At 53.4% G+C, this 24,559-nt stretch overlaps 2 protein-coding genes across 27 annotated transcripts in view; one reads left to right on the top strand and one right to left on the bottom strand.

Annotated features, from left to right (window-relative positions):
• The window catches only part of MAP7D3 (MAP7 domain containing 3), a 57,111-nt gene extending 55,442 nt beyond the window's left edge, over positions 1 to 1,669 (top strand). For all 14 annotated transcript variants that reach the window (XR_014307195.1, XR_014307196.1, XM_082717598.1 and 11 more), the window contains one exon: positions 284 to 1,669. Coding sequence is in view for 10 of the 14 variants with exons in the window: in XM_082717599.1 (XP_082573725.1) it covers positions 284 to 427 (144 nt within the window). In the remaining 4 variants the exon portion in view is untranslated. The remainder of the gene's footprint in view (positions 1 to 283) is intronic.
• A 3,591-nt stretch (positions 1,670 to 5,260) lies between these two features.
• The window catches only part of FHL1 (four and a half LIM domains 1), a 62,398-nt gene continuing 43,099 nt past the window's right edge, over positions 5,261 to 24,559 (bottom strand). For 3 of the 13 annotated variants that reach the window (XM_082717627.1, XM_082717630.1, XM_082717631.1), the window contains 6 exons: positions 9,819 to 10,000; positions 9,346 to 9,520; positions 8,600 to 8,769; positions 7,953 to 8,139; positions 7,135 to 7,334; positions 5,261 to 6,742 (listed from right to left, as the gene is read on the bottom strand). In XM_082717627.1, the coding sequence (XP_082573753.1) occupies positions 6,659 to 6,742; positions 7,135 to 7,334; positions 7,953 to 8,139; positions 8,600 to 8,769; positions 9,346 to 9,520; positions 9,819 to 9,974 (972 nt within the window). In that variant the 5' untranslated portion in view covers positions 9,975 to 10,000 and the 3' untranslated portion in view covers positions 5,261 to 6,658. Of the gene's footprint in view, positions 6,743 to 7,134; positions 7,335 to 7,952; positions 8,140 to 8,599; positions 8,770 to 9,345; positions 9,521 to 9,818; positions 10,001 to 10,094; positions 10,382 to 11,256; positions 11,482 to 17,367; positions 17,473 to 17,638; positions 17,715 to 24,559 lie in introns of those variants that run through there. The other 10 variants (XM_082717635.1, XM_082717625.1, XM_082717623.1 and 7 more) reach the window with 9 other exon arrangements.

A 24,559-nucleotide genomic window follows, 5' to 3' on the forward strand; every position in this document is an offset into this window, starting at 1 on the left:
GTTTGTCAGCCCTTTGGACTTAATCTCTCAACCTGATTTCCCAAAACCAAAAGGCCTTTGCTTTTCTTTCCTTTAAGAAGCTTTTTTTTTTTTTTTTTTTTTTTGTAATTGAGAGGCAGCTTGGGCCTGTTTGGGGGTTGGGATCCTGGGGGCACTGTGTGTCAGGAACGATGGATCAGGGAGGGGGTTGCCAAAGGTCCTGGACCCACCACGAAGAGAGGCTGGGGCCCAGCAGCAGTGCGACCGGCATCATACTGTTCTTTTTCTTTTTCCCTCCGGTCAGATATGTAAACTTCGTGCAGCCCAGAAGAGAAATCACCGTCTCTGGATCTCATCTTCCAGACCCCCTAATTTTTCAGCCTCTGACTTGAACCTCGCCACTAAAATGACCATCAGAAACAGGGAACACAACAGACAGACGCCTTAATGTGTATCATCTCAGAAGATGCACAATATCATCTTGACTCTTAACAACATCAGGGGTTCTGAGTAAAGAGTCATTTTCGTTTCCCTGTAAAAACCTCTGCTGTCTCGTTCTTGTTTTCCAGCCGGGGTGTGTGAGTGCACAGCAGGAGTGCCTTTCAGAAGTGGTCACTCTTTAAGTTTCTAAACTGAGGAGGAATTTTCTCTCTTAAAATACTGCTTATTCTGTTTAATAGTTACGTTACTTTAGAAATTGCAGAGCAGATGTTTGATCTCATAGAGACCGTATGGAGTGGGCGAGGGGTTCAAGATTGCTCCTAAGAGCTTTGTTGGGTTGTTTCTAATAAACAAGCAGGAGGTTGCAAAATACAGTAGGTTACATGTTACCGTTATGTTTGTATGTTCTTAACTCTGCCATCACCTGAGTACACAGGCCCTGGCACCCCTCAAATGCTCTGGGTTCTAGAAAGTGCTCTCAGGACAGTGTTGGCACCTTCCGTGCTTATCCGTGTTACCTTTTTTGAAGTGCACCTTGGGGATTTATTTCCAAAACCGTGCAGTGTTTTTATTGTACCTAAGACAGTACGTGCTGCTGTCTGGCAGGGCACGTGTCGTGCTCCTAGTTGTTTGCGATATGTCTTCTTTTGTCCTTGTGCCTGCCAGGCCTGCACTTTGTTTACACACTCAGCCTTGGGATGTAGGGACCAGAGCTGCTTGCCTTGCCCTAGCCGCTGGCTGCAAGTGAGCACAGGAGCGGTGCCATTCTTTGGTCTCCGCGACAGATAGTGTGCGCGCGCACACGCACGTATGCATGTGCATACACACTTGAGCACACACGTCCCGCACGCACGCAGAATAGGTTTCCTGAAATCTGTCAAATTCTGCTTACTCCATCAATTAAAACTTGAATGCGGGATAGTCCTACTGCTAATGAGTTTGCTGGCGAGTCCCAATGAGTTTCAAGCCTGTGTTCCTTTCTAGCCACCAGCCTTGGATCAGTAAAAGGAAGGGATTCTTTGATTCTTTAATTCTTGGGCATTCAGAGTACTGTACCATTGTTATGGGTTAGAACTTGGTGGCTTAGATTTGAAAACTGTTTTTATACACTAGCTCTTTTGTGTAGAAGGCAGAGACAATCATCCCGACAGAGTTTCTGGTATTTTTCTGCACAAATGTCACATGTTGAAACACTGTTATACCCATGTTTGTATGTGTGCTCTGTGAAATAAACTTTGCAGATAAAGCAGGTTTCCTTTATCATTCTTTTTTTAAAAGATTTTATTTATTTATCAGAGAGAGATCACAAGTAGGCAGAGAGGCAGGCAGAGAGAGGAGGAAGCAGGCTCCCTGCTGAGCAGAGAGCCCGCTGTGGGGCTGGATCCCAGGACCCTGGGACCGTGACTTGAGCCGAAGGCAGAGGCTGTAACCCACTGAGCCACCCAGGCGCCCCTTCTTTTCCATTCTAATCATAAAACCCTTTCTGCTGGTGGTGTGAAGGTGGCCCTGACTGTTAACCAGGCTGTGAGTGGCGGCAAGTGGCGGGTTCAGTAAAAGGTGAGCGGACCCTCCGCTGCCCCCCCTCAGTCACCCGTGGGGCACAGAGGTGCGGATCTTCAAATTCTGTGCCTTTTTGCTTGTTAATCTCCAGTGGTGGCTCTTGGTTTCTCCAGGAGGCCAGTGGTCATAAAGTATTTTTCTCCAGGGCACGTCGGGTGTTCAGTGAAGTGGCTGCTTTGGGCTCCGGTCATGATCCCGGGCTCCCTGCTCATCGGGGAGTCTGCCTCTCCCTCTGTCCCTCCCTCCCTCCCTCCCTCCCCCCACCTCACCTGCTCAGGTGCTTGCTCTCTCAATTAAATAAAATCTTGGAAAAAAATACCCAAGTATCTTTAGATTTACTGTGGTAAAATTCACATTTATGTTGTTGGGCAACTATCTGGTTCCAGAACATTTTCATCACTCTCAAAACACCCGTCCCCTTTAAGCAATCACTCCTCACCCCCTTCCGCAGCCCTTCAGGGGCCTCACTTGGGGTGCCTGCCACAGGGGACAGTGCTCTGTCTGCCTCCCCCATCCTGTGGGGGCGCACGCGGGCAGTAGCTGGGCGCATGTCCTGACTTCCTGACCCCTCCCCAGTCCTGTGCATGGCTAAACCCCGCATTCTGACCCGCCCGCAGGTGTCTGGTCCCCCTGCCCCCCGGAGACCCATTCTGTTCTGCTGGTTTTGCTTCCGACAGGCGAGGTCCCGGTTTATCCCGTCTCGGGGTCCGGCAGCCAGCCCTGCTCGGCCTTGCACGTTGCTGGTCCGGCTGCAGCCGCCGACCCCGATGCCCCTGGCGCATGCCACCTGCAGCCACTCCCAGCTCCCAGGTGGTGGACACTGGTTGAGCCCCTTGAACTCAGTGGGGGTATAGGACACCTTGGTTACCTCTCGTGTTCCTTCCTCTCTAGATCGTCTCTTAGTGTCCCTGTCCCTGAGGGACGGGTCCCTAACTTCTGCCAGCGGGTTCTGCCTAGGAGCCCGTTTCCTGTACCTGTGTCCTCATGCAGGTATGATGCCTTGGGACAGCTCTGTTCCCAGGCTGCCACAGCGGTGTGGTAGGGACTGCCGGACAGAGTGCTGGACAGGGACTGAAAGTACCAAAGTCCAGCTTCTTAGTTGAGGTGACTGTGCGCTTGCTCCAGGACTTGGCTTGTGTTTTCACATGGCCCTGCTATGGTCTCGGAGTCCCTCGTGGTGAGAGAGGAAAGAGCAGCAGGAGCTCGTGCCAAGAAGCAAAAACCTGGAGGCAGGCTGGACCCCACAATTCCATCAGGGGTCCATTCCTGGTGGCCTGGTGGTGCCCTCCTCTCACCCCCGACCTGCCACCCCAGCGCCATGGAGGCCTGGTCTGTAGAAGCAGGCCCTGGAGAGGCCGCCTCGCTGTTGCTCTCCCTTCCCGCCCATCCAGCCGCGGGGTTCCTGGATGGGTGCATCCAGGGGCTTCCCCAAGTCTGGTAATAACTATAGTTACATCTACACGTGCCATATGCCAGGGACTCTGTTATTAGGCATCTTAAACCCTGTGAGGATGGGTATTCATTTTGACCTAGGACGACACAGATTGGTGGAGATTGACACTTGTTCAACATCGTACAACCAGGAAGAGGCAGAGCGGATGCTCCAATTCAAGTATGATCGTAAAGCCGACAACCCCGTCTTGCTTTGCGAGTGGGAAGTGTCCTGTGGCCTGCATGGTGGGTAACAGACTGCCTTTGATGCCGGAGGGATGAGCAAATTGCTAACATTTATCGAGTGCTTTTACTGGATGTCAGTTGTCCTGCTAAGCGCTTATGATGTCACCTGCCTGTGATTCCAGGAGGTAGGAATTCGGTCACATTTTACAGGCGAGGAAAGCCCAGAGAGGTCAGGTCTCAGTGGCATAGTGAGTGGCAGAGCAGCTGGGATTTGAACCCAGGCCACCCGCTCCAGAACACACCCTGTGAACCACAATATGTTCTTGATACTCCGATCCCTGTAGTTAGCAGGGAGAAGAGGGTTCTCTGATGAAAAGCTGACATCTCCCCTCCCTCCTCCTGTGCCTTTATAGCGTCCGTCTGCAAATGGAGTACTGAGTAGACCTGATGGTTTTCGCAGTGTGATGCCACAGACACAGCCTCTGCCGCGGGGGGCTCACAATGACCTCTCTGACCTTCCGCCTTCTCACCTGGAAAATGGGGCCATCGTGCCATCAGCGGAGGCTGTGAGGGTTAGCTATCAAGCCAGACCTGTTCACGGGTGAGGATTAGGGAGGAAGCAGCCTGCTGGCCCGGGGGAAGGCAAGGCCGAGCTGGCCAGGCCGGCCTGGCTTGGGTGGCACTAAAGGCTGCGGTCATGGTGCATTTTCGCAGCGGACCCTGGCCCTGGTGTGGGCTGGAGTTTTGCAGGCCAAGGGGGGTAGGAAGGCCAAAGGGTGACACAGGATGGAAGAGGAGTGTAGAAGCTAGGGCAGATGAGAGAAGTTAGGAAGGGCATGGGCTGGGAGCGGTCCGTGCCCTGGGGGGCCAAGCCTTTGATGCTGGAGGGATGACGCCTCCCTCCACTGGGTCCCTGAAGGAAGTCCCCACTCCACGCCAGGCTGGTCTCCTCCGGGCTCTGCCCCTTACCGCAGTCTCCATAACCCGGCCAGCTCCCTTGGGAGGCGGGGCGGTGCGGGTGGGAGGATCACCCTAATTCCCAACCCACCCTGCTCCCTTGGGGCTCCAGATGACTCAGCACTTCCGTGGTTTTAACTGCTCATTTCTCTAGGGAGACAGACACAAGGGGCTGTCACCTGTTCATAAAAATACCGTGGTCTCTTGCTGACAGGTTGATTCCCTGCTAACACGGTCAGGTCCACGTTAGCACGAGAGCGGGCCTGCCCTTTGCTTTCAGGACGACGGCCCCGATGCTCATCAGACCATCGCCCCATCCCCGGGCCGGCCACAAGGGGGAGCGAGTTTCTCCCACTGGCCCGAGGGTGGAGGGAGCCCTTGACAGCGGGCGCTCCGCGGGGCACAGGGTAAGGGCAGCCTTCAGCTGCCATTCTCTTCCTACTCCCCGCCTCCCCCCGCCCAGCCCCCCCTTTCTTTCAGGGATGTGAGCATCTATGAAATGCTTCTTTGGGATCAGAGTGGGGTTTGGTTGTTTTTAACTGGGTCCGAGGGCTCTTACAGGTTCTATCTTGCTTGGAATTCCTATTCTATGCTGCACTGAATGGAGTCTGCGCTTGAAGGAAGGAAAACAGTCACTGGGGTTCTGGGATCCCCAGTCGTGTCCCCTTACAACAACCCCAGTGGCAAAATGAACAGACCAGGCCAGTTATTTATATGCTGCTTTATTTCTGTAAGGATACACTGAAACGTTAGAGAATAGCTAATGACAAAATGCAGAAATGAGGTGTCGGCTTCGCTAACCACTCCTACGAGAATGTTCGTATGCACTGGCATTACGTGTTCACTTGTGGTACTGTCTCATTATACTACGTCCTAGAACAATGTTGATGAGAGTGCGGTGAGGTGAGACTACAAGGGCGTCCGGCTGGCCCAGGAGGGTGGCCGCCACGCCCCCAGAGATCCCGCGAAGCTCTGAGGGGCAGTCCTTTAAGAGTCATAAGAAGAGGGACTGAACGGGGCTCTTCACCACGGGGACCAAGAGCAGACAGCTACTAACATTACATCACTGTTCGGAGACATCCTGTCGGGTCAGTGCCCGTCCCGGTGGCTGCTCAGCTACCCCTCTCAGGTGTTGGGGTTACTTCTGTAGGATGGATTTCAAAACTGCAGGAACGCTGGAGGGGGCAAAAATACTGACATGCAAGTCTCCAAACCCATAAGCTATGTTACTATTCATATTAAAACAAAAATATTAAAAAAAAAGAGAGAAAGGGCAGCTGGGTTAGTTCTGTTAAGCTTCCAGAAGCATTCGCGGTGACGATGTTCCTGTGCAACAGGCTCGTTCTCTCGGGTCTGCCTACACTTTGCAAATCACCTGCACGTTCCACGCTTGAAAGTAGGAACGTTCAGAAAACACGCCACACAGGGAAATTGGAAGTTAGTATGGGGGGGGGTCAGTTTAGAGTTACTTAACAGCTAAGTTCAAATGTTAACTTTCCGGAAATTCGTATCAGTCGTTCGAAAGCACAAAAGAACAGAAGAGACTCTGATGAGCAAGTTCAACCATGCATTTCGCTAAGTTTGCTTTCTGCTCACCAAAGACATGAGCAGCCGAGTTGCAGCGGCCGCTGCAACTCTCACATGGCCCGGGAACATGGGGACATGGCAGGTCCTGGCTGAGCCGCGAGACGCAGCTCGGCAGGGGCTTCGTGGGGTACGCCGCTTGCTTGCGTCACTAAGCAGCTACACGGTCAGCACTTTCCTGCTCTAGGGTAAACATGCAGAAGAGTCGGTCTGCCTAAGTGTGCGCGTTCTCGTGGCAACTATGGAGAAGTGTACTTGGCTGCTAGACCCTAGCGCAAGCACTGTGCGCCCTGGTGGGAGTGACAGCGTAGAATGGGGGCAAAGGCAGGAGGAGGACTTCAGAGGCGAGAGGCCACTCTGGCCCGGGGGGTGGCGCTGGCCAGAGGGCGAGGACACAGAGAACAAGACTCGATTCGATTCCATTTTACAGGACAGGAGCCCCTGTCACTTTACAGCTTTTTGGCACAGTCGGGGCAATACACTTGCTCCTCGTGGAAAACAAAGCGCTTGTTGGCCAGGTTCACGGAGCACTTTTTGCAGTGGAAGCAGTAGTCGTGCCAGGATTGTCCTTCATAGGCCACCACACTGGAGCCTTTACCAAACCCTGGGGAGACAACAAAGCAAACAGGGGAGCCGGCTGAGTGCGGGCGAGAGGCAGGCCGCTGCCTGGCCTGTTCACGTTCACGGAGCCGACAAGCACGTGGGGGCCGCATCGGTCCGGCCCGCCCCGCCCCCACTCCCCGCCGGCCGCCGCCCCCCCAACCGCGCACTGCCCCCCCTCCCCTCAGTGCGCCGCCGCCACCCTGCTCCGGCTCTCCACGACCTGAGAAGATGCCAGAGCTCGGCCACGAGCCCACACTCCCCTGCCACCACTACTGCCCTTGTGACGCGCACCGACCTCCCAGCATAACCAGTTTCTTTGATTTAGGTCAGGGCCATGGCATCAAAGTGGCCACCAGGAGGCAAACTTGGGCTGTTCGTGGGGTGTGCACTTACCGGGCCTCGAGGAGCTGCTAAGCTTCGATTTTTTCTATAAAGAACCACCACCCACGAGGGACAAGTCCTCTCTCCACCCGGATGCCTGCCCCGGAGGTTGGCGCTGGGAAACAGGGTGAGAGGCAAGCGTTTCCCGTGGCACACTGGGGGCTTCCTAGCTTTAGAGACTGGGTGGCTCACTCTTGACACAGTCCTTTTCCCTGAGGATGGCAAAAGTCTTCTCAAATGTACATTTCAAGGCTCCCCGGGGAGATGGGAAAATTGGAGGTGGGGAAAGGGCCCAGGGCGCGTGGACCGCGGCCGCGAGATGAGGAATGAAGTGATTAGCTCTGCTCTGATCGCAAAGAAGCTGCCCGCAGCGTCCCCTCAACTAGCCTGCCGCTAGGGGCACTCTAATCCCAGCTTGCCACTCGCCAGCTTCCCCTCCCCCCACCTCCCACCCCCCCCACAACCCTGCCACCACCCACCCCCGGCCTCTCCCTACCCCGCCGGACCCCCCCCCACCTCACCGCTCCCCTCCCTGCGCGTGCGTGCACACGGTGCCTGCCTGCCCGTGGCCGTGGCCGTGGGTCTCAGGCTCGTGAACTCCAGCAGCGTCGTTAGTCAGCAGTAGTCAGGAGGTGTTCTGTATGGCAAAGGCTAAACTGGCCTGAGGGAGAATCCAAACTATTGGGGGGGGGGCTTCAGGATCACAATGGCAGGGGGAGAGGACATTCTCTGGGGCCTTTGTGGATGAAACCGACGACGGAGGAAAATGAGAGATGGTTACCATGCGTAAGACCTAGCCTGGCAGACTTAGCAAGGACTCTTTAGCCTACCAGTGATGGGGTTCTTGCATCCAGCACACTTCTTGGCCACAAAGTTCTTGTAGCAATCCACGCAGTAATACTGGTCCTCCACAGCGGTGAAACGCTGCCCAGCCAGCTTCTTAGAGCAGGTAACACACACAAAGCACTCGGCATGCCAGGGCTGATCCTGGTAAGTGATTCCTCCAGATGTGATGGCCTAGACCAGGGAGTGTAGCACCGGATTCAGATTCAACAACCATTTTGTTGAATGCCTACTATGTGCCAGGCACTGTGCTGGGCGCTTTGGTATACAATATCTCATTTAATCGCCACAACAGCCATGGGAGGCAGGTGCCATTATTATCCCCGGGTTCCAGATGAAGACACCGAGGCTCAGAGAGGGCGAGCACCTGCGTGAGGTCACGCACAGCCAACCAGGTGGCAGAGGCAGGCCTCTAGAGCTGGGGCCGCCAGGGGCCTCCACAGTGAATGTGTCCCCGGACAGCGGGCCGGGGCCCGGGCGCCACTTTCTCCTGCCACAGTCTCCTCATCTGCAAACCGAGAATAATAATTCCCACGTCGCAGGGCTGTCGTGAGGATGGAATGGGATAGTGTGTGTGCAAGTGCTCTGCAAACTGTCCAACGCTTCTAGAAACAGCAGTCCCTTGACAACGTACCTTGTTGCACTTGACGCAATGCTTGGCAAATTTGGTCTCGTGGCAAGTCACGCAGTAGAAGTCCTCCCCTTTAGGGAAGAAGCTTCCAGTCCCGATGACTTGCTTGCAGTTGCTGCAGGTGAAGCAGTCTTTGTGCCAGACGGTCTTCTTGTACTCCACGTTCTGATCTCCTGTGGTGGGGGGGAAGCCAGCGAGAGCCCCCCTGTCGGTGCCCTGCAAGGGGCTGCAATCCATGCCCCCCGCCACCCTGGGCCCTCCAGAGGGGAGGGAATGTAGGCCCCGCAGGTCTCGGCCTCGTGCTTCCAAAGACCCTCCCCGTGGGGGCCTCTCTCTCCACCGGCCTACCTACAAGGGTGGTGTGGACCCAGCTTCTATCAGGGAAGGAGTTGATGCCTGAAGCCCCGCCCCACGCCCCAGCCTTGGCGGACCTGACCTGGCTCAGAATTCCACCCTGAGGAGGTTGCATGCTTTGCTCACTCACTCTACCCAAATGAGAAAGCGCAACATACTTTTCACTTCTTTCTCTTGCCACAGACCGCTCTCTCCAGGGTTCTTTAGCTGCCGAGTGTGTGCGTGTGTGCGAGCATATATGTGTACGCAGATATACGTGTACGTATATGCGTGCATATATACGCTAAGACCTAAGTGCGGCTCACAGCAGCATCACCCCACCACCACGAGCCCCGGCATCAGCTCGGCCTGTGGGCCTCCTCCCTGGCTGCCCTGGTGGGGAGAGGGGACACTACCTGCCACGATCGGCTTGAAGCACCCCTTGCACTTGGGGGCATCCTCCCGAGTGGTGCACTTGTTGCAAAAGATCTTGTTGTCCTTGGCCACAAAGGTCTCATTGGCCAAGGGGTGAAGGCACTTGGCACAGCGGAAGCAGGTGTCATGCCAGTAGCGGTTCTTATAGTGAACCTCCTGGAAACCAAGCAGAAGGAGACGAGCTGCTGTGAGAGATGCTGGTGGGGGGGGGCAGGGGCCCTCCCATCAAGCCCAACATCTCTGGGGCAGACTACAGTGACAACACAGTCCCTTACACCTGGAGTCCCTGAGGTGAGGAAGAGCCACTGGGGACCCCAAGACTGGGGCCGGAGCGGTGGGGGGAGCTGGGGACTCGTGCTGGAAGCCGGGGCCTCCACTCCCTCACCACCACATCCCTGCCGGCCGTGCCCTGTACAGGTGTCCCCCGCCCCACACACCGGGCCAGCCCGGTCACCTTGGAGTCGGCGCCGATGGGCTTCCGGCACTCTGCACAGGTGTTGGCGCAGAACTTGTCGAAGCACTTCAGGCAGCAGTGGTGGCCATCCTTCTGCACGTATTTCTTGCCCTGCAGGTTGTCCCTGCAGTAGTGGCAGTCGAACTTCTCAGTCATGGTGCCCACCTTGTAGCTGGATGGACCTGCGGGGAAAGGAGGCAGAGCAAATGAGCCCAAGGAGGAGGGAGTGCGCCGCCACCGAGGCTCCAGGGGACAGCTGCGCGGTGCCACCAGGACCTGGAGGTCAGGTCCCCGCTGCCGCTGAGCCTGGCTGGCCACGGGCGCCAGGACCGGACGTCCTTCACTGGGACCCTGGGAAGAAACAGCCTCCCCACTGGCCGGGGATCAGAGTCCGCGGCCGGTGGGTCCCTGGGAACATGAGAGAAAGTCCTGCTGGAGGAGGAGAGAAGTGGGTCAGGGCTTGTGTTGGCCAGACAGGGCTTCTAGAAAGGTGTGGTGCCTTCGAGCTGTGGACGCACAGCTTGGGACGCATGCCAGCGGCCGCTCGGGGAGGCAAGCTGCTCGGCAGCCCGAGAAGGAGGAGCCGCTGCTCTGCTCCCCCCACCGCCAGCCTCGGGCTCTTCCTCCCAGACCCCGCTCCCATCTGCAGGAGTCAGCACGCCGGACAGACAGACTGGGGCTCACTGCCCAGAGAGGAGAGGACGTTGGCCCCGTGAACAACCCTTATGGATCGGTTCAAAATGCCTGCATCTGATCCTTCAAATCCGGCAGAGCACTTTTAAATCCCAAATGGACCCTAAAGAGCTCCATCCAACAGAGGTCACGGACCCCCGAGGCCTGAGCCATGACCCCGGAGAGGACCCTTCACAACAGCATTCTCCATCCATACTGGCAAGGTCTGCCAGCATGAGCACTTGTCACGGTGACATGCCAAAACCCAGGCCCCCCTTTGTTCAAGCAAGTGAGCCTCGAGACTCAACGAAGCATTTGCGGTTTTAAAAATTGCGACGTGAAAGTATGATTGCAGTGGGGGGTGGGGCAGGAGAGAAAGGCTTTTTAAAAGTGTTAAGCTGATCCTTCCAAGAACCCCTTCCACTGCCTTCATATGGAACAACTCCCCTTGTCCCCAAGCCCCCACCACCCCCTCCAGACCCCAGACTGCACGTCTGTAATCGCTGCGAGCTAAGGCACTCCGTTCCTCCGCCACCAGAAAGCTGAGCTCCCAATTTCTTGAAACATATGCTAATTTTCCCTGCTCCTCCTGAAAAGAACCGTACGTGGGTAAGTAGATAGCAATTATTTAATTTGCGCAGGAAACATGAGAATGGAGAGAATTTTCTCCAATTACCCACCAACACGGTTCTTGCACTAGCGAATACCCCCGCGGAATGTAGCGAGGGAACGAGGCGAGATGAACGAGCAGCTGCCCGGTACTCACCGTGGCTCTTCCACTAGCTGAATGGCCCCGGACTCCCACTCTGGGTCCCATTCCCAGTTTTTTTTATACGAACACATGTCCAAGTTGTTTGGATCCTGTTGCCACAGACAACCAAATAGCACAGAGTGAGCTAAGGAAACCACACCCTGCGTCTCCGAGCCCGCCTCGGCCAAGGCTGGTGAACTCTCCCTCAGAGCTGGGCGCATTTCGGAAGCTGGCCTCCAGACAAAGCAGATCGCACCACGGACGGGTAGAATGTTCTGGGCCAGCTGCAGCCGCTGCTCAGGCTGGCCCTTGCACAGACCCCCTCATCTCCAGGGAGCGAATGACGGAAAGCAAGTGGGTAGCAAAGACAGTTGCCTGAGACAGTTGTGCCAGAGCTCAGAGGTTCAGAGAATGGTCCTTAGCGGCACTTTCTCCCCCAAAAGGCCAGTGGGATGTTCCCTTACGTAAACGGGTTAGAGAGGAAAAGCAGAGATGCAGGGGGACCGAGGCCTGGTCTCCTTGAGCAGCACGCTGTTTACCCAAGGCAGCTTCGAAAGTGCCATTAGCCTCTATGCAGACAGAAAAAAGTGCCTGTCACCGTGGGAGCACGCGGACGATCACGCTCCTCTCGGCCCTGCCGGTCTTTCACAGGCCACGCAAAATCCTCGTCTCATTAGCTTTTCCATATTGAAATTGTGCCCTCAACCAAGATGGACTTCCTTGTTAAGAGCCGAGTAGAGAAACCAAGTAAATGCCAGGAAGTTCAATTATCAGCAGCTCCGAAATGCCATTTGGCAGGAAATCAGAACTTGTAAGATTAGACGGCACCGGCTTCCTGCGCGGCGAGGAATCGTGGCTGCCTTAGCCCTTCGGAGACTATCTTCCTGGACCATACGGGGACATCCCTCCTCCTCCCTCACCAAAGTCCCTATTTAGCATAGAACTTGGAGGCACACTCCTTTTCCTATCATTCCTTTGACGTCTGCTGAAGAGGAAATGGCCTCCAAATATTTCTATATGTGACAGCACGACCGCCTGACGGAGTCCCGTCTCGTGCTTTATGGCAGAAACTGGGGGTCAGTGTCCCACAGAAAAGCACCGCCAGGAAGCACAGGGAGGCCCCTTTAGGTATTTGGAGCTTGGGGGAGAAGGAGAACCACTACAGTGAGAGAGATCTGACTCCCGAGCCTCTTTCACTTGAAAACTACCTACTTTCAAATAGTCAAGGGGCGCCTGGGTGGCTCAGTGGGTTAAAGCCTCTGCCTTCCGCTTGGGTCATGATCTCAGGGTCCTGGGATCGAGCCCCACATCGGGCTCTATGCTCAGCGGGGAGCCTGCTTCCCCCTCTTTCTCTGCCTGCCTCTCTGCCTACTTGTGATCTCTGTCAAATAAACTAAAAAGTAAAAAGAAACAGTCACTTTGCCAATGCCAAGTTCTTCACTGGTTACTTTCATGGTTCTAGAACATGACTTGCTTGGAGTTTTTACATGTCCAGCTGGTGAAATAACCCCACGGCTCACCAGCTGAACACACAAGCACCAGGACAGGGTCCTGAAGTCGGTGAAAGGGAAATTAAAGTCACCCCGAGTTAAGGGTGCCGCTGTGGAGACTCCCACCTCTTCGAGGTTTCGAGTCCCGGCTTTTGGGCATTATTAGTTTATCTTTCTGCAGAATGAAAGCCCAGGGCCACCCTCTGTTCCCCCGCACTGCACACTTGAACCCGAGCCTGCACCCAGAGGGACAGATTTCAAAGGGCATGTCCTCTTAGGGCTCATTTCCACAGTGGATTCATGCCTTTTTTGTGTGTGTGGAAACACTTATTTGTCAAGATAAAATAGGCACTTCTAGGAACGTTAGCTTTTATTGCCTAATAAGTAAACAGGCTGGAAACACTTGAGGCATGTTAACAATGCCGATGTCAAATTCATGAACTTTAGTACTTTTTTTGCAATGATTCCAATGAAGTCGAACTCTGGATAACCTGAATTAGTTTACCTCGTGTTTATTTTTCTTTCTTTTTTTTTTTTAAGATTTTATTTATTTATTTGACTGACAGAGATCCCAGGCAGGCGAGAGAGAGAGAGAGAGAGGAAAGCAGGCTCCCTGCGGAGCAGAGAGCCCGATGCGGGGCTCGATCCCGGGACCCTGAGATCATGACCTGAGCCGAAGGCAGAGGCTTTAACCCACTGAGCCACCCACGTGCCCCTACCTCGTGTTTTTCTAAACCAAGATTTATTGGGTCCCAAACTGTTTCAAGCCTTCATGGCAGCGTGCTTAGGAGGAAGCCGGAGGGGTACGTTCCTGCTGATGAGATAGTCCCCATGTCAGAACTGTGCATGAAGCATGAATGGGTAGGAGGGCAGAGGAGTCTGTTACTGCTCGTCTTCAGAGCCGCTAATAGCTCAGGGAGAACAATGCTGGAACACACAGAGGTTCCCAAAAGACAGCCAGCGCTCTGGTGTGTGGGCTCCCTGAAAATGAGCCACAGTGAAATTCTGACTTCACGAGGAGACAGTTTGTGCCTCCCTGTTTCCCCTTTCTTAGAAATCAGAGACTGGACAAAAATGAAGAGAGCATTTCACCTGTCTTGGAGGCTCCCTTTAATCTTACTAAATTAACATATACTTAAAGCGTTTATCTCTTAGGGGGTACTTTTTTTTTTTCTTATCTCCCTACCCAGGTCGCCTTCTAACCTTCCAAAACTTCCAGATCTGCTTCCCCTGACCTGCGGCTGTTATCTGGGAAAGGTACTGGGTAAAAAGTTACTTCCCTTCCTGCTGGTCCCCGCCCGCCCCGTGGCTGCGTCTCAGGCTCTGACGTGTGCCCCGCAGCTGTGGGCAGGAATGAGGGTTGTCTAGCACAGAAGAAGTTTGCAAATTCCCGGGGCCTCTTGTCCACTAAGTCACATGCTATGGCCGTGGATGGACAGATTGGGGAGCGGGTTAGGTCACTGCCACAAAGCTCCTAAAATCTCTTTCATTCAAAGCATTTTATAACAGATTTGTTTTTAAAAAACCAGGGCACAGCTCCTGCCACCCTAAGGGGCTGATGTCTGACCCTCTGGCCTTCAGAGAATCAGCAGGTTCAAATGTGGTTGGAAATGTGACTGGCTGATCGCATTTTAGAGACCGCTTCCAGGATGGCAGACTGACTTTCTTGCCATGCCTGCTTCAAAGGACACATCATTCTTCTCTTAATAAGTAAGCTTCCTCTTTCAGAAAATTCCTGAACGACAGCCAACATGCTAAGAGGTACCTACATAAACCTCAGTATCTCAGTAAGAAGTTTGGCTCTGATGCCATCACGTACACATCAGGAAAACGTCTCAGAGAAGACTCAATTTGTATTCAATAACCTCTCACTTGTGTTTTTATATGGATTTTCTCACGTATTTCTTGCTAATGTCCACTTTCCCCCTCATGCCTGAGTGGCTCCAAATTGGAAGGTTTAAGGAAACCGTGACCAGGAGGGCAAAGGAACATTCTTTGACGTGCTCCCCCTGAGTGGCATAACGAATAGTGCAAAAGATGAACTGCAACCCAGAGGGGGAAAAAATTTCAGGTTATTTCTGGTCTGTTAATTGCTAAGTCCAACGTACCGGTCCGTTAGTCACCCCATGTATAAATACTGGCTTGCAAAGAAAGGGTATATTGCTTTCCCAAGAGGTGTCGTCAGACATTTGGGAATAAATACCTAACTTGCTGCGATGAGACGGAGGTCATGAGTCATGGCTGAAAAGTGGTCTCTCACAGAATTTCATAGAAAATCAGAAAGTGGTTTTTACCCCTTACAAACAGAAATGCCTCAATGCTATTTGCAAGTTCGCTTGTACGCTGCATTTAGAGAAAAACCCATAATCTCTATCCCAGTCCTACTTTGTCCAGATATGAAGCTTTTCTTAAGGTTGTGCACAAAAAGGGGCTCCCCTTCCCTTGATTTTCTACCCTGGCAGCAAGAGAACGGGGTTCTTAGTTTTTCTGGTTGTGCTAAAGTCACTGGCGGCCGTTACATGGTCATTAGAAGTACACATCGCTCAGGTTTCACCCTTGACCAGCTCTTCTGACTACCATTTTTCAGTTATTTTAAGAACCCGACCCAGTGTGATTACTAGCTCACCCCACCATGCCATTTTCTATCCCTGCCCCCCCAAAAAGACTGCCGGGTGTGTGTGACCCACTGGGCAGTGGCTGGCAAAGGGAACGAATGGCGATGTAATAGGGCAAATGGCCTTACTTGCCCTCCCATCACGCCCAGTCTGGCCCTCAACTTGCAAGGCCAAGGGTAAAGGAACTGAATCTACATAATCTTGCAGCCTGAAAGCATTCAATAACAAAAGTAGACATTCTTGCCCTTGAAATGTCCTTTCAGTATAGGGACAGCCACCAAAAACAGATCCTGAACCAATGATCAGAGCCTCTCCTTTGTCCATACAAAACCCATTTCAGGGCAATGAGCAATTTCTTCACGTGAGGTCAACTCTCTCGTCTGCTTCACGGACCTATAAACCTAATGCAATACAAAATGACAGCTCCTCGTTTTAAAAAATCATCTAAAATGTGTCAATAATCTAATTTAGTCACGTTTATTGTCTCCAGATTTATATAAAGCAAGAATCGTGTCTGGATTTGGTGCCAAGTAAAACCAGAGGTTGGTATGTTGTAAACAGGTCACCTTTTGAATGTATTTAAATGTATTTTCAAATGTATCTCCTAATCCATCCCTTAATTTGTAAACAAAATGGGGAGTTACTCTACCAGTTACCACGTGTTCAAGGTCCACTGGAACAAGTGGCAAAGCTGAACACTCTGCCTGCACCCAGAGAACGTGTATGTTGGCTGATCAGCACGATCTCAGGCATGTGCTACCCTGTTCGTAAAATGGCTCCTGGAGGTGGGGGGCGGGAAGACAGCTCTTCAACATTTGGAAACAGCAAAGACATTGCATATTAATTCATTAAAGCATAGAATGCATTGCAGTGCATTTGTTTGAAAATATCTGAGGAGAAATTTCTCAAAGAATTCTCATTACTTAAATTTTGATGAGCGGGCCCCTGGGGGGCTCAGTGGGTTAAGTATCTGCCTTGGGCTCAGGTTGGGATCCTGGGGTCGTGGGATCAAGTCCCCACATCAGGTTCTCTGCTCAGCGGACAGCCTGCTTCTCCCTCTTCCCTCTGTGCTCGCTCTCTCATGTAAATAAATGAAATCTTTTTAAAAAAAAAATACATTTTCGTGGGCAATTACAAGTTTTCAAAAATCATTTTTCCAACAAAAGACTGCCACCAAAAATTACTTTGTCCCGTAATCTGAAAGCCAGGAGAGAGGACGAAGTGCCTGTTTGTAAGAGAGGGGACCGTTCCTTAGGCAGAGAGGGCAAAAGAGCCACAGCGACATTCGTGGCTTTAGAGGAAAGACAGGCAAGCAGGGTGACTTCAGAGAGCCGAGCTTTCTGGGGAAGATGGCCTGTCCTTCAGTCCTTTTGCCCCTGTTCCACGGGTGTCTGTCCACGGCCAAAGGGCTTCCTTCATGTCAGGTTGCAAAACAAGAAGACGACTCTCACGGTCATGACGTTCTGGAGATTCTGAAATGTTGCCCCTTTTCTGATAAGAACAATTCCTAACCTGTTACATCAAGAGGGTCATAGCTGCTTCTCTGCGGCAGGACTAAGCCCACCGCTCAGGAAGGGGAAGATGTGGTGAGTCATTTACGGACTTTCTCCAGCCTCATACTCAGCGGCCCTTCCCTACACACCTTAAATTCGATTTAAAGCACTCAAGATGAACATTCCTATCTTACAAATAACAAAGAATCGGTCCCCCCCACCGCCCACCACCACAAAATCTTTTCTCGCACAATGTCTTACAATTTCACAGGATGTCCTGAAAAATGTAAACTATAGTCATAAGTTTAGATTAAAAACACACACACACACACACACAAGCCACTCACACTGCCTTTTGTCTCTGAAACAACAATAGAAAGCAAGGACAGAACAGAGATGAACTAGGACTTATTTAGCCTCTAGACAAGCCTAAAATCATTTCATTACAAAGTATGTTGAAGTCGAGTGATGGATTCACTGCTGTAAGAAAACGGTGCTCGGCAGAAGATAAAGAACAGGAAGCTTTACCTGAGTGCCTATGGGAAGCCATGGCTTAGAGACCAAGTTCAGGAGCAGCACCTAGACCCGTCTTCCCTCGACCCCAGCTGATAAGGCTGTGGCTCATTTGTGAACATACATTTAAGGGGAAGCGGCTAACACAAAAATAACCGAGAGCAGATGGCCCACCCCTCCCCAGAGATCACAACCTTAATCCCACTAGAAAATTCTTAACCATTTTAGGTGATCCAAGGGAGAAGAATAGGACCCAGTAAAAATACCAAACACTACATATAAATACCTGTGGAGCTACTCAGCATCCAAATTAGCTCCAGAGCCAGAGAGGCCACATAGAAAGTCATCCCTGTACCGGAATAAAATTTGGACTCGGCTCTGGCATAGCTTAACGCTGAGCCACCCCTGTGAATCCACTTCATATGCCTAAACAGCCTGCACTGGGCCCTAGGAAGAACTTATTTTTGTGCTGTTAATGAGACAAAGAACCGTAAGGGACAGACTTATGCTAACCAGTGTAATTAAAAGGTGTTAGACACTAGGAATACAACTTGCTATGTACCAGACACCAGCAGAACAGTGAAAGAGCCACTCTAGCCACACATCTCCTCACTGTCAGAGGACAGACGGACACCTGTATAGTCGCCATGTACACAAGGAAGATACTTTATCCCACAGATGAAATCTCTTGCTTTCAGTGTCAGGGACAACAAAAGTAAAAAAAAAAAAAAAAAAAAAAAAGAAAGAAAGAAAGAAAAAAGGATGAAAATGAAGAGGGTGACCTAACATGTTGTAACAGCTGGAGGGTGGCCTCTAAGTCCCTCCAGGACCCCGTGCCCGTTCCTTCTCTGCCCTCATCCCACCCGCCCCCACACCCGCCCGCACCCTTCACTCGAGCCTCACGCTAGCTTCCCTGCTGGCCTCTGCACCCTCCAGACACGCCCCACCTCGGACCCCGACACCCGCTCCCCCAGCATGGGGTGCTCCTCTACCTCCTTCCTGGCTTTGCTCCAAGTCCCTTTCAGGGACATCTCACCGCACCACTTATTTAAAACTGCAACCATGCTCCCCACCCCCACTCTCTATCCGTTTCCCCAGTGTATTCCCCACAGTAAGTGTCTGCTGAGAAATGAAATAAGAGAAGCAGAAAGTGTTCATCAAGCCCCATATCAAACTAACACACAGTCCCACCTGGAACCAGAAAGTGTCTTCGGTGGCTGAACATCAAGGAAGGCCTCCGACCTTCACTCATGGGCAGGTCCTGGGCTCAGTACCATATAGACACTGCCTTGTCTAGTGCATGTCACCGGTTTCAGCCCAGTTCTGTGCCCCCACCCACCCCCAGCAGGCTGGGGGCTGGTCTTGTCTCCTCTCCCCAGCCTGTAGCAGCTGAGCCAGAACTGCTTCATGGATATGTATGTGAATGAGTTTTATGATGATTGTGCTCTTCAAATGTTTAGTGAAAAAGTTATTCTTGGGGCGCTTGGGTCTTGCAGTCTGTTAAGCAACCAACTCTTGGTTTTGGCACAGGTCGGGATTTCAGGGTCATGAGATCGAGCCCCGTGGCAGGCTCTGTGCTCAGTACAGAGTCTGCCTCTCTCTCTGTCTCTCCCTCTGCCCCTCCCCTAGCTCACGCTCCCTCTCTCAAATAAATACATCTTAAAAAAAAAGAATGCACATGAGCAGGGGGAGGCACAGAGGGAGAAGGAGAGGGAGAGAGTCTCAAGCAGGCTCCCTGCTGAGCCCAGAGCCAGAGGTGGGGCTTGATCTCCCAACCCTGAGATCAACACCTGAGCCGAAACCAAGAGTCAGACTCTTAACCAACTGTGCCACCCAGGCGCCCTGAGTAAGTTTATTCTGAAAGATAGCTGAAGCTGTAAGTCCTAGTTAGCTAGAAAATGCCAGAACAACAAAAACTGGGAGGTCACAGGCAAATTTATCATGTGTTCGGTCCAGGAATCAGCCTGGGAGAAGGGGGTGACTCCCGACCCGCCACATCCCCTTTCTCAGTGGCCCGATGAATCGTGACAGGGAGACTGGCCAGCTGGACCATGCGGCACCCCTGAAGTAAAGGTCCCTGAAATAAAGGTCGCCTGGCGGAACCACGTGTGTCATAGCAGATAATTGACCTTTATGAACCGGAAACCAGACTTGAGCGAGGAGCATTCGAGGCCGCGCTTCCCCGCAGGAAGCCAGTCCTGGCTTCAGGCCCCGCATGAGGACAAGGGCGGGAGCTCGTCAGCATTCTGAAAAGTCCCAACAGACCACGGACAGACGGACGGCCTCACCGAGTTAGCAAACCACCGGAAACCTATTTTGTCCGAAACACGAGAGAAAATACCTAAACCAGAGAGTCTCTTTCTGACCCAGTATTAGCTGGCGGCCGAGGACAAGCCGGCCGGAGCGGGAGCCGGGCCCTGCGGCTCCCCGCACCCCGCCCCGCCCGCCGAACGCCCCTCGCTCCTTCCCAAGCCTCAGGAAGCACGGAGAGGGGTCCCCCGGCTCGGGGCCTCAAGTCAGAGCCACACTTTCACAAAACCCAGATAGAAAAGGGCCCTGGTGAGGTGACGAAGGGCTCCTCGTGCGGAGGGCGGGTGACTCTGCCCTGCCTGGAGCCGGGGGTGGGGCGGGGGTCACGGACCAGAACAGTCGCTGCTTTCGTTAGCATCCCCGAGCCCAGTTCATCCCACGGGACCAGTGTGATGCTTAACAATCTCTGCGATCGCCGTGGGGGTCACAAGGCGCCGGCGCGGAGCGCTGCGGTCTGAGGAACGGACCCCATCACTGCCCGAAGGCCGCGCTCCGGCCTTCTCTCCCCTCGCGCTCTGGGGGGCGATCTTCCAGGGAGCGTCAGGCCTCAGAACCCCTGAGCTTCCTCTCACGTGCGATCCTCCGAGAACCACTCGGTTCCGCGGCTGTCTGTCTGTCCGCTTCGGCCTTCCAGCTGCTCTGCAGCCTGGCCGCTGCCCACCCGGGGCTCCGCCACCCCCGCCTTCGTGTACTTTAGAGGCAAACACTGCCCTGATGTCCCGCTGTGTGGCACTAGCCATTTTTCTGGCCACAAAGAGCACGAGGCCATCCTTCCTTCCAAAGCGCATGGACACTGGGCACGAGGCGCCGCGAGGGCGAGGAAGGGCACAGAGGCCTCCCCGCACACACAGGGGGGCCCCGAGACTCGGCAGTGGCCGAGCTCCGCGTGCGGGCTCAGGTAAGGCTTGGGGGACCTGAGGGCCTGGGAGCCGGCCCCCGAGGACGGGTCAGGGGGGCGCTCCGAGGACAGGCCCGGCGCGAGCAGGGCTGGAGAGCAAGGGCGCTCCGGAGGCATCAGGAGCTGGCAGCGGGGGGGAGGGGGGGTGATCGGGGAATAGGGGGGTGGTGTGGGGGGCGCTGCAAGAAGTGGGGGAGGGAGGAGGGGAGGGAGGCCAGAGGCAGGGAGATAGCCTGGAAGGGTACCGCTGGGGCTTAATGGGGTGACAGGAGCGGATGGCGGGCAGGAGGCGAAGGGCCCGGGAAGACAAGGAAGCACGAGGATATGCGGGACGCCAGCAGAGGCCAGTGCAGGGGGGAACCCTCCAAGGTGCAGGGTCGTGGGGGTCAGGTCAACCCGGGGGGAGCCTGAGACACAGAGCCAGACAGCAGGAGGAACAGTGGCACTGTGTCTGGGCCCTTGTGAGGAGGTTCTTCTGAGGGGTCCATGGCTCGACCCCTTGGGGATGAAGATTGGAGTTGCTGCGCTGAGAGAGAGAGAGGGGACAGGGCCTGACAGTGTGGTGCCGGGGGAGTCGCGTTTGTGGGCCTTCCCACGGGGCAACCCGACCCCGCAGTCTCTACCTCAGGGACACCACACCCCGGGGACCCAAGAGTCCAACACAGCCAATTCGGTGACCCGGGTGGCCCACACCGTGGGAGCTTCCACATCTCACAGCCTGGCTGGTGGCGCCCTCCTCCCTCCCCTATAGTCTCCTCTGACCAAAGAAATTTCCAAAGGGCTGAAAACCTATTCCCATGAGTACGGTCAGAGGCCAGAGCCCGGCAACCACTTGGGATGGAGCGTACACACACCAGGGGCCTCATCCTTGCTCATTTGCACACCTGCCCTCGTCTGCCCAAGCCCACGACTGATGAAAACACTTGGACCAGGGCTTTTTTCCTCCACAGAACTCTGTCTGGCTACTAGGCCCTCTGCCAACAATTTTACTGAGTGACTCTCCAACCGCGAGCTTCGGGCAGCTAGTCATGCACTATGATACGATGGGATTCCATGGCGGGCTCTCCGGAGTATCTCTTGTCCTGTGTGCTCTTGCCAGCAAAGGCCCAGTACAGCTTCAGCCATCTCATGTTCCTGTCAATCTGTAGGGTGGGAAGAGGACTTTTTCCGACTGACAAGTCAAATTTTGCAAAGTCACTGCGCTTAAATGTCATAGTCATAATTCGGGGCAAACATGTCAAGGTGTAAAAGGAGGGAGGCCCCCCCCAAGAACCACAAAGGGGGCAACTTCATCATGCAAGATCCAAAAGAAAGCAAAGCCCCAGAAAACTGTGCCTCCCCAAAGGCTCCCCGAATTGCAAGGCAAAGGAAAAGGAAGGCCCACAAAAAGCAAAGGCCTGCCACCAACGAGGTCAGCTATGGGCAGTGGAAGACCCCGTACACAGCCAAGCACCTAAAAATGCTCATCATGCCAGAGAAGACCTGTCTACCTCATACTGCACCAGGGCTCACGTCGTTTCCTTGTAATCCTCACCTGGAGAGAACTGAAACACAAGCCATGGCATGCACCATTTGATTTTTGAAAATGTCATTCTAGAATTAGGAAGAGTTTTATTTTTTTTAATTTGTTAAGATTTTATTTATTTATTTGATATAGATAGCAAGAGAGGGAACACAAGCAGGGGGAGAGGCAGAGGGAAAAGCAGGCTTCCCGCTGAACAGGGAGCCTGATACGGGGCTCGATCCCAGGACCCTGGGATCGTGACCTGGGCCGAAGGCAAATGTTTAAGGACTGAGCCACCCAGGCACCCCTAGTAAGAGTTTTAAATGTCTCCTCCTCCTGGAGTCTGCCCCCTAGAGTCTCACATGTAGGAATGAGCCCAACCACATCCTATAGATATTTTTATGGGCCTCTGACCAGAAATCGCCATCGGGACAATCAATGTTGAACAAGTGATTTTCAAAGTAAGCCACTATAATGACTTCAGATTAAAAAAACAAAAAGGAGTGGCACTTAAAACAGAAAATAAAGAGGAAAATGACTTAAGCAAAGAAACAGAAACCAGGAAGAGTTTTAGAAGGAAATACGTAATGTGAATGCAGAATCTCAGATCAGATGAAAATAAATGTTTCATGAAACTGAGAAGCTAGCCAGGATAAATCTTTGTCATATTTTAGGTGTTAAAATTCTCTTCCAGTCTATTTCTACCACCCACTTGTGATGTTTCTGTTTTATTTCCATGTTGCCATGTGCCATGACTCAAAACACCCTTTCAATCATGCTAAGTCCTGGCATTCACCGAGCCCACCTGTTAGGGACATTTCAAAGCCTCGGATAGACGCTCGAGGGCGAGACATTCCGTGACCCTAGTCTATAATTCACCCGGCTGATTAATACCCACAACAGGAAAGGACAGGACCTCAAATAAGCTCCCATGTCTTCATTCTTAATGCTGTTAACTGGGATCGACTGCCTTGACCAGAGGTGTCCTCACCGCACCGCACGAGCCCTGCTTCCTGATGGGAGAGCTCACCTAGTAACACATACCCTGTCTTCACCTACCAAAAGACTTTAACTACCACGCTACCCTATCATGCACCACTGTGGCCCTGGAATTCAGGGCAAAGGTCAGGAACCCTTGTGAGTAGCTCTGTGGGGTACAGTCACGGGGCACAGAGTGGCAGTGAGGGCACAGGAGGAAGATGAAGCAGGGATCTGGGGGTCACGCAAGAAGTCCACAGGCAACAGCGCTGACTGAGAGGATGATCCAGGTTTCTGGAGGGTTGGAACAAAGTGAAAGCCTTGCTTAGTCCCCACCTGCCAAGTCTCCCGAGGGCCATGATCTGGCTGCCTGAGCAGTACTGCAGCCCAGATTCGAAGGCCACACTCACAGGCAGACCCAGGAGGGTGGTGGCCCCCTGTGATTCATGTCTGAGGGAGCAAACATGAATGGCTTTCTGGGACAAGGGATGCTCTGTGTGGAAGGACGGGCCTTATACCGTGAAAATGCCACAGCGAGACCAGAGTGAAGGCCGGTGTGATCTCGTGGGTGGCCTGCCATGACCTCACTGCCCTGAAGGGTAGCTTGTTTTCTCTGTCAGTCCACATGGTGAGGATGGAGTCTAGCGGGCGGGGTCTGTGCGCGATGCCCCCCTGTCACAGAGACGGCATAACGACACAGTTGGAAATGACCAGGCCCAGCCACCCCACTTGACAGGCAGGAAAACTAAAGCCCAGAGATGGGACATGACCTGCTTCACTGCCTTAGCAGCAGCTCCAGACCTGGAAGCTGAGCGTCCGGACCCCCGACGCCCTGTCCCCCGCACATCAGGCTGCTCAGTCACGCCACTGTTAAACTTGGGAGCGCAACTGATGGTCCCCTGACTTCTGAGGGTCATCAGCAGGGGCGAGCTGTCTGGGTCACAGACCTCCAGGCTCAGGGACAGTGGTCCGATTCACAGGTGAAACAGTCGGCAGGTCCTCTCCTGCTACTGCAACAGTCCAGTCAGAGACCAGACACTTGAGCTGAGGCAACCGGGAAGGAGCCAAGACAGGGAAGGTACAGGTTGATGGAGGAGCAAAGGACCCACCTACAACAGCTGACACACAAGGAGCACGAGTGAGTGGTTCCAAACCTCTTGAAGTCAAGCAATGCGCTCACCATGCCAGGCCGCGGGTACATGAATAGAATGACGGGAACACAAAGTCCGGCAAATAGAACACGAGAAGGAGTCCGCAGCTAGAGTGGCAGGAGCCACCAAAGGTCACACACTTGGAACGATGACCTCACATTTACCTCAAATTCCAAGCTTTCTTGTTCGTGTTCAAGCTGTGTGAGAGTCAAAGAACAAATACGTGAATATGGACCAAGTGTAGAGGAGCCCCGCCGGTCTCAGGTATGGAGAAGGAAACCAGGGCCCAGGGCGAGGATGCCACCGCATTCCATGCAATGCAGATCAGATGGTGTAGACCGGGCCATCATGATTTTTGAGGGCATC

This window comes from Mustela nivalis, assembly GCF_964662115.1.
Source record: "Mustela nivalis genome assembly, chromosome: X".
Lineage (NCBI taxonomy): Eukaryota > Metazoa > Chordata > Mammalia > Carnivora > Mustelidae > Mustela > Mustela nivalis.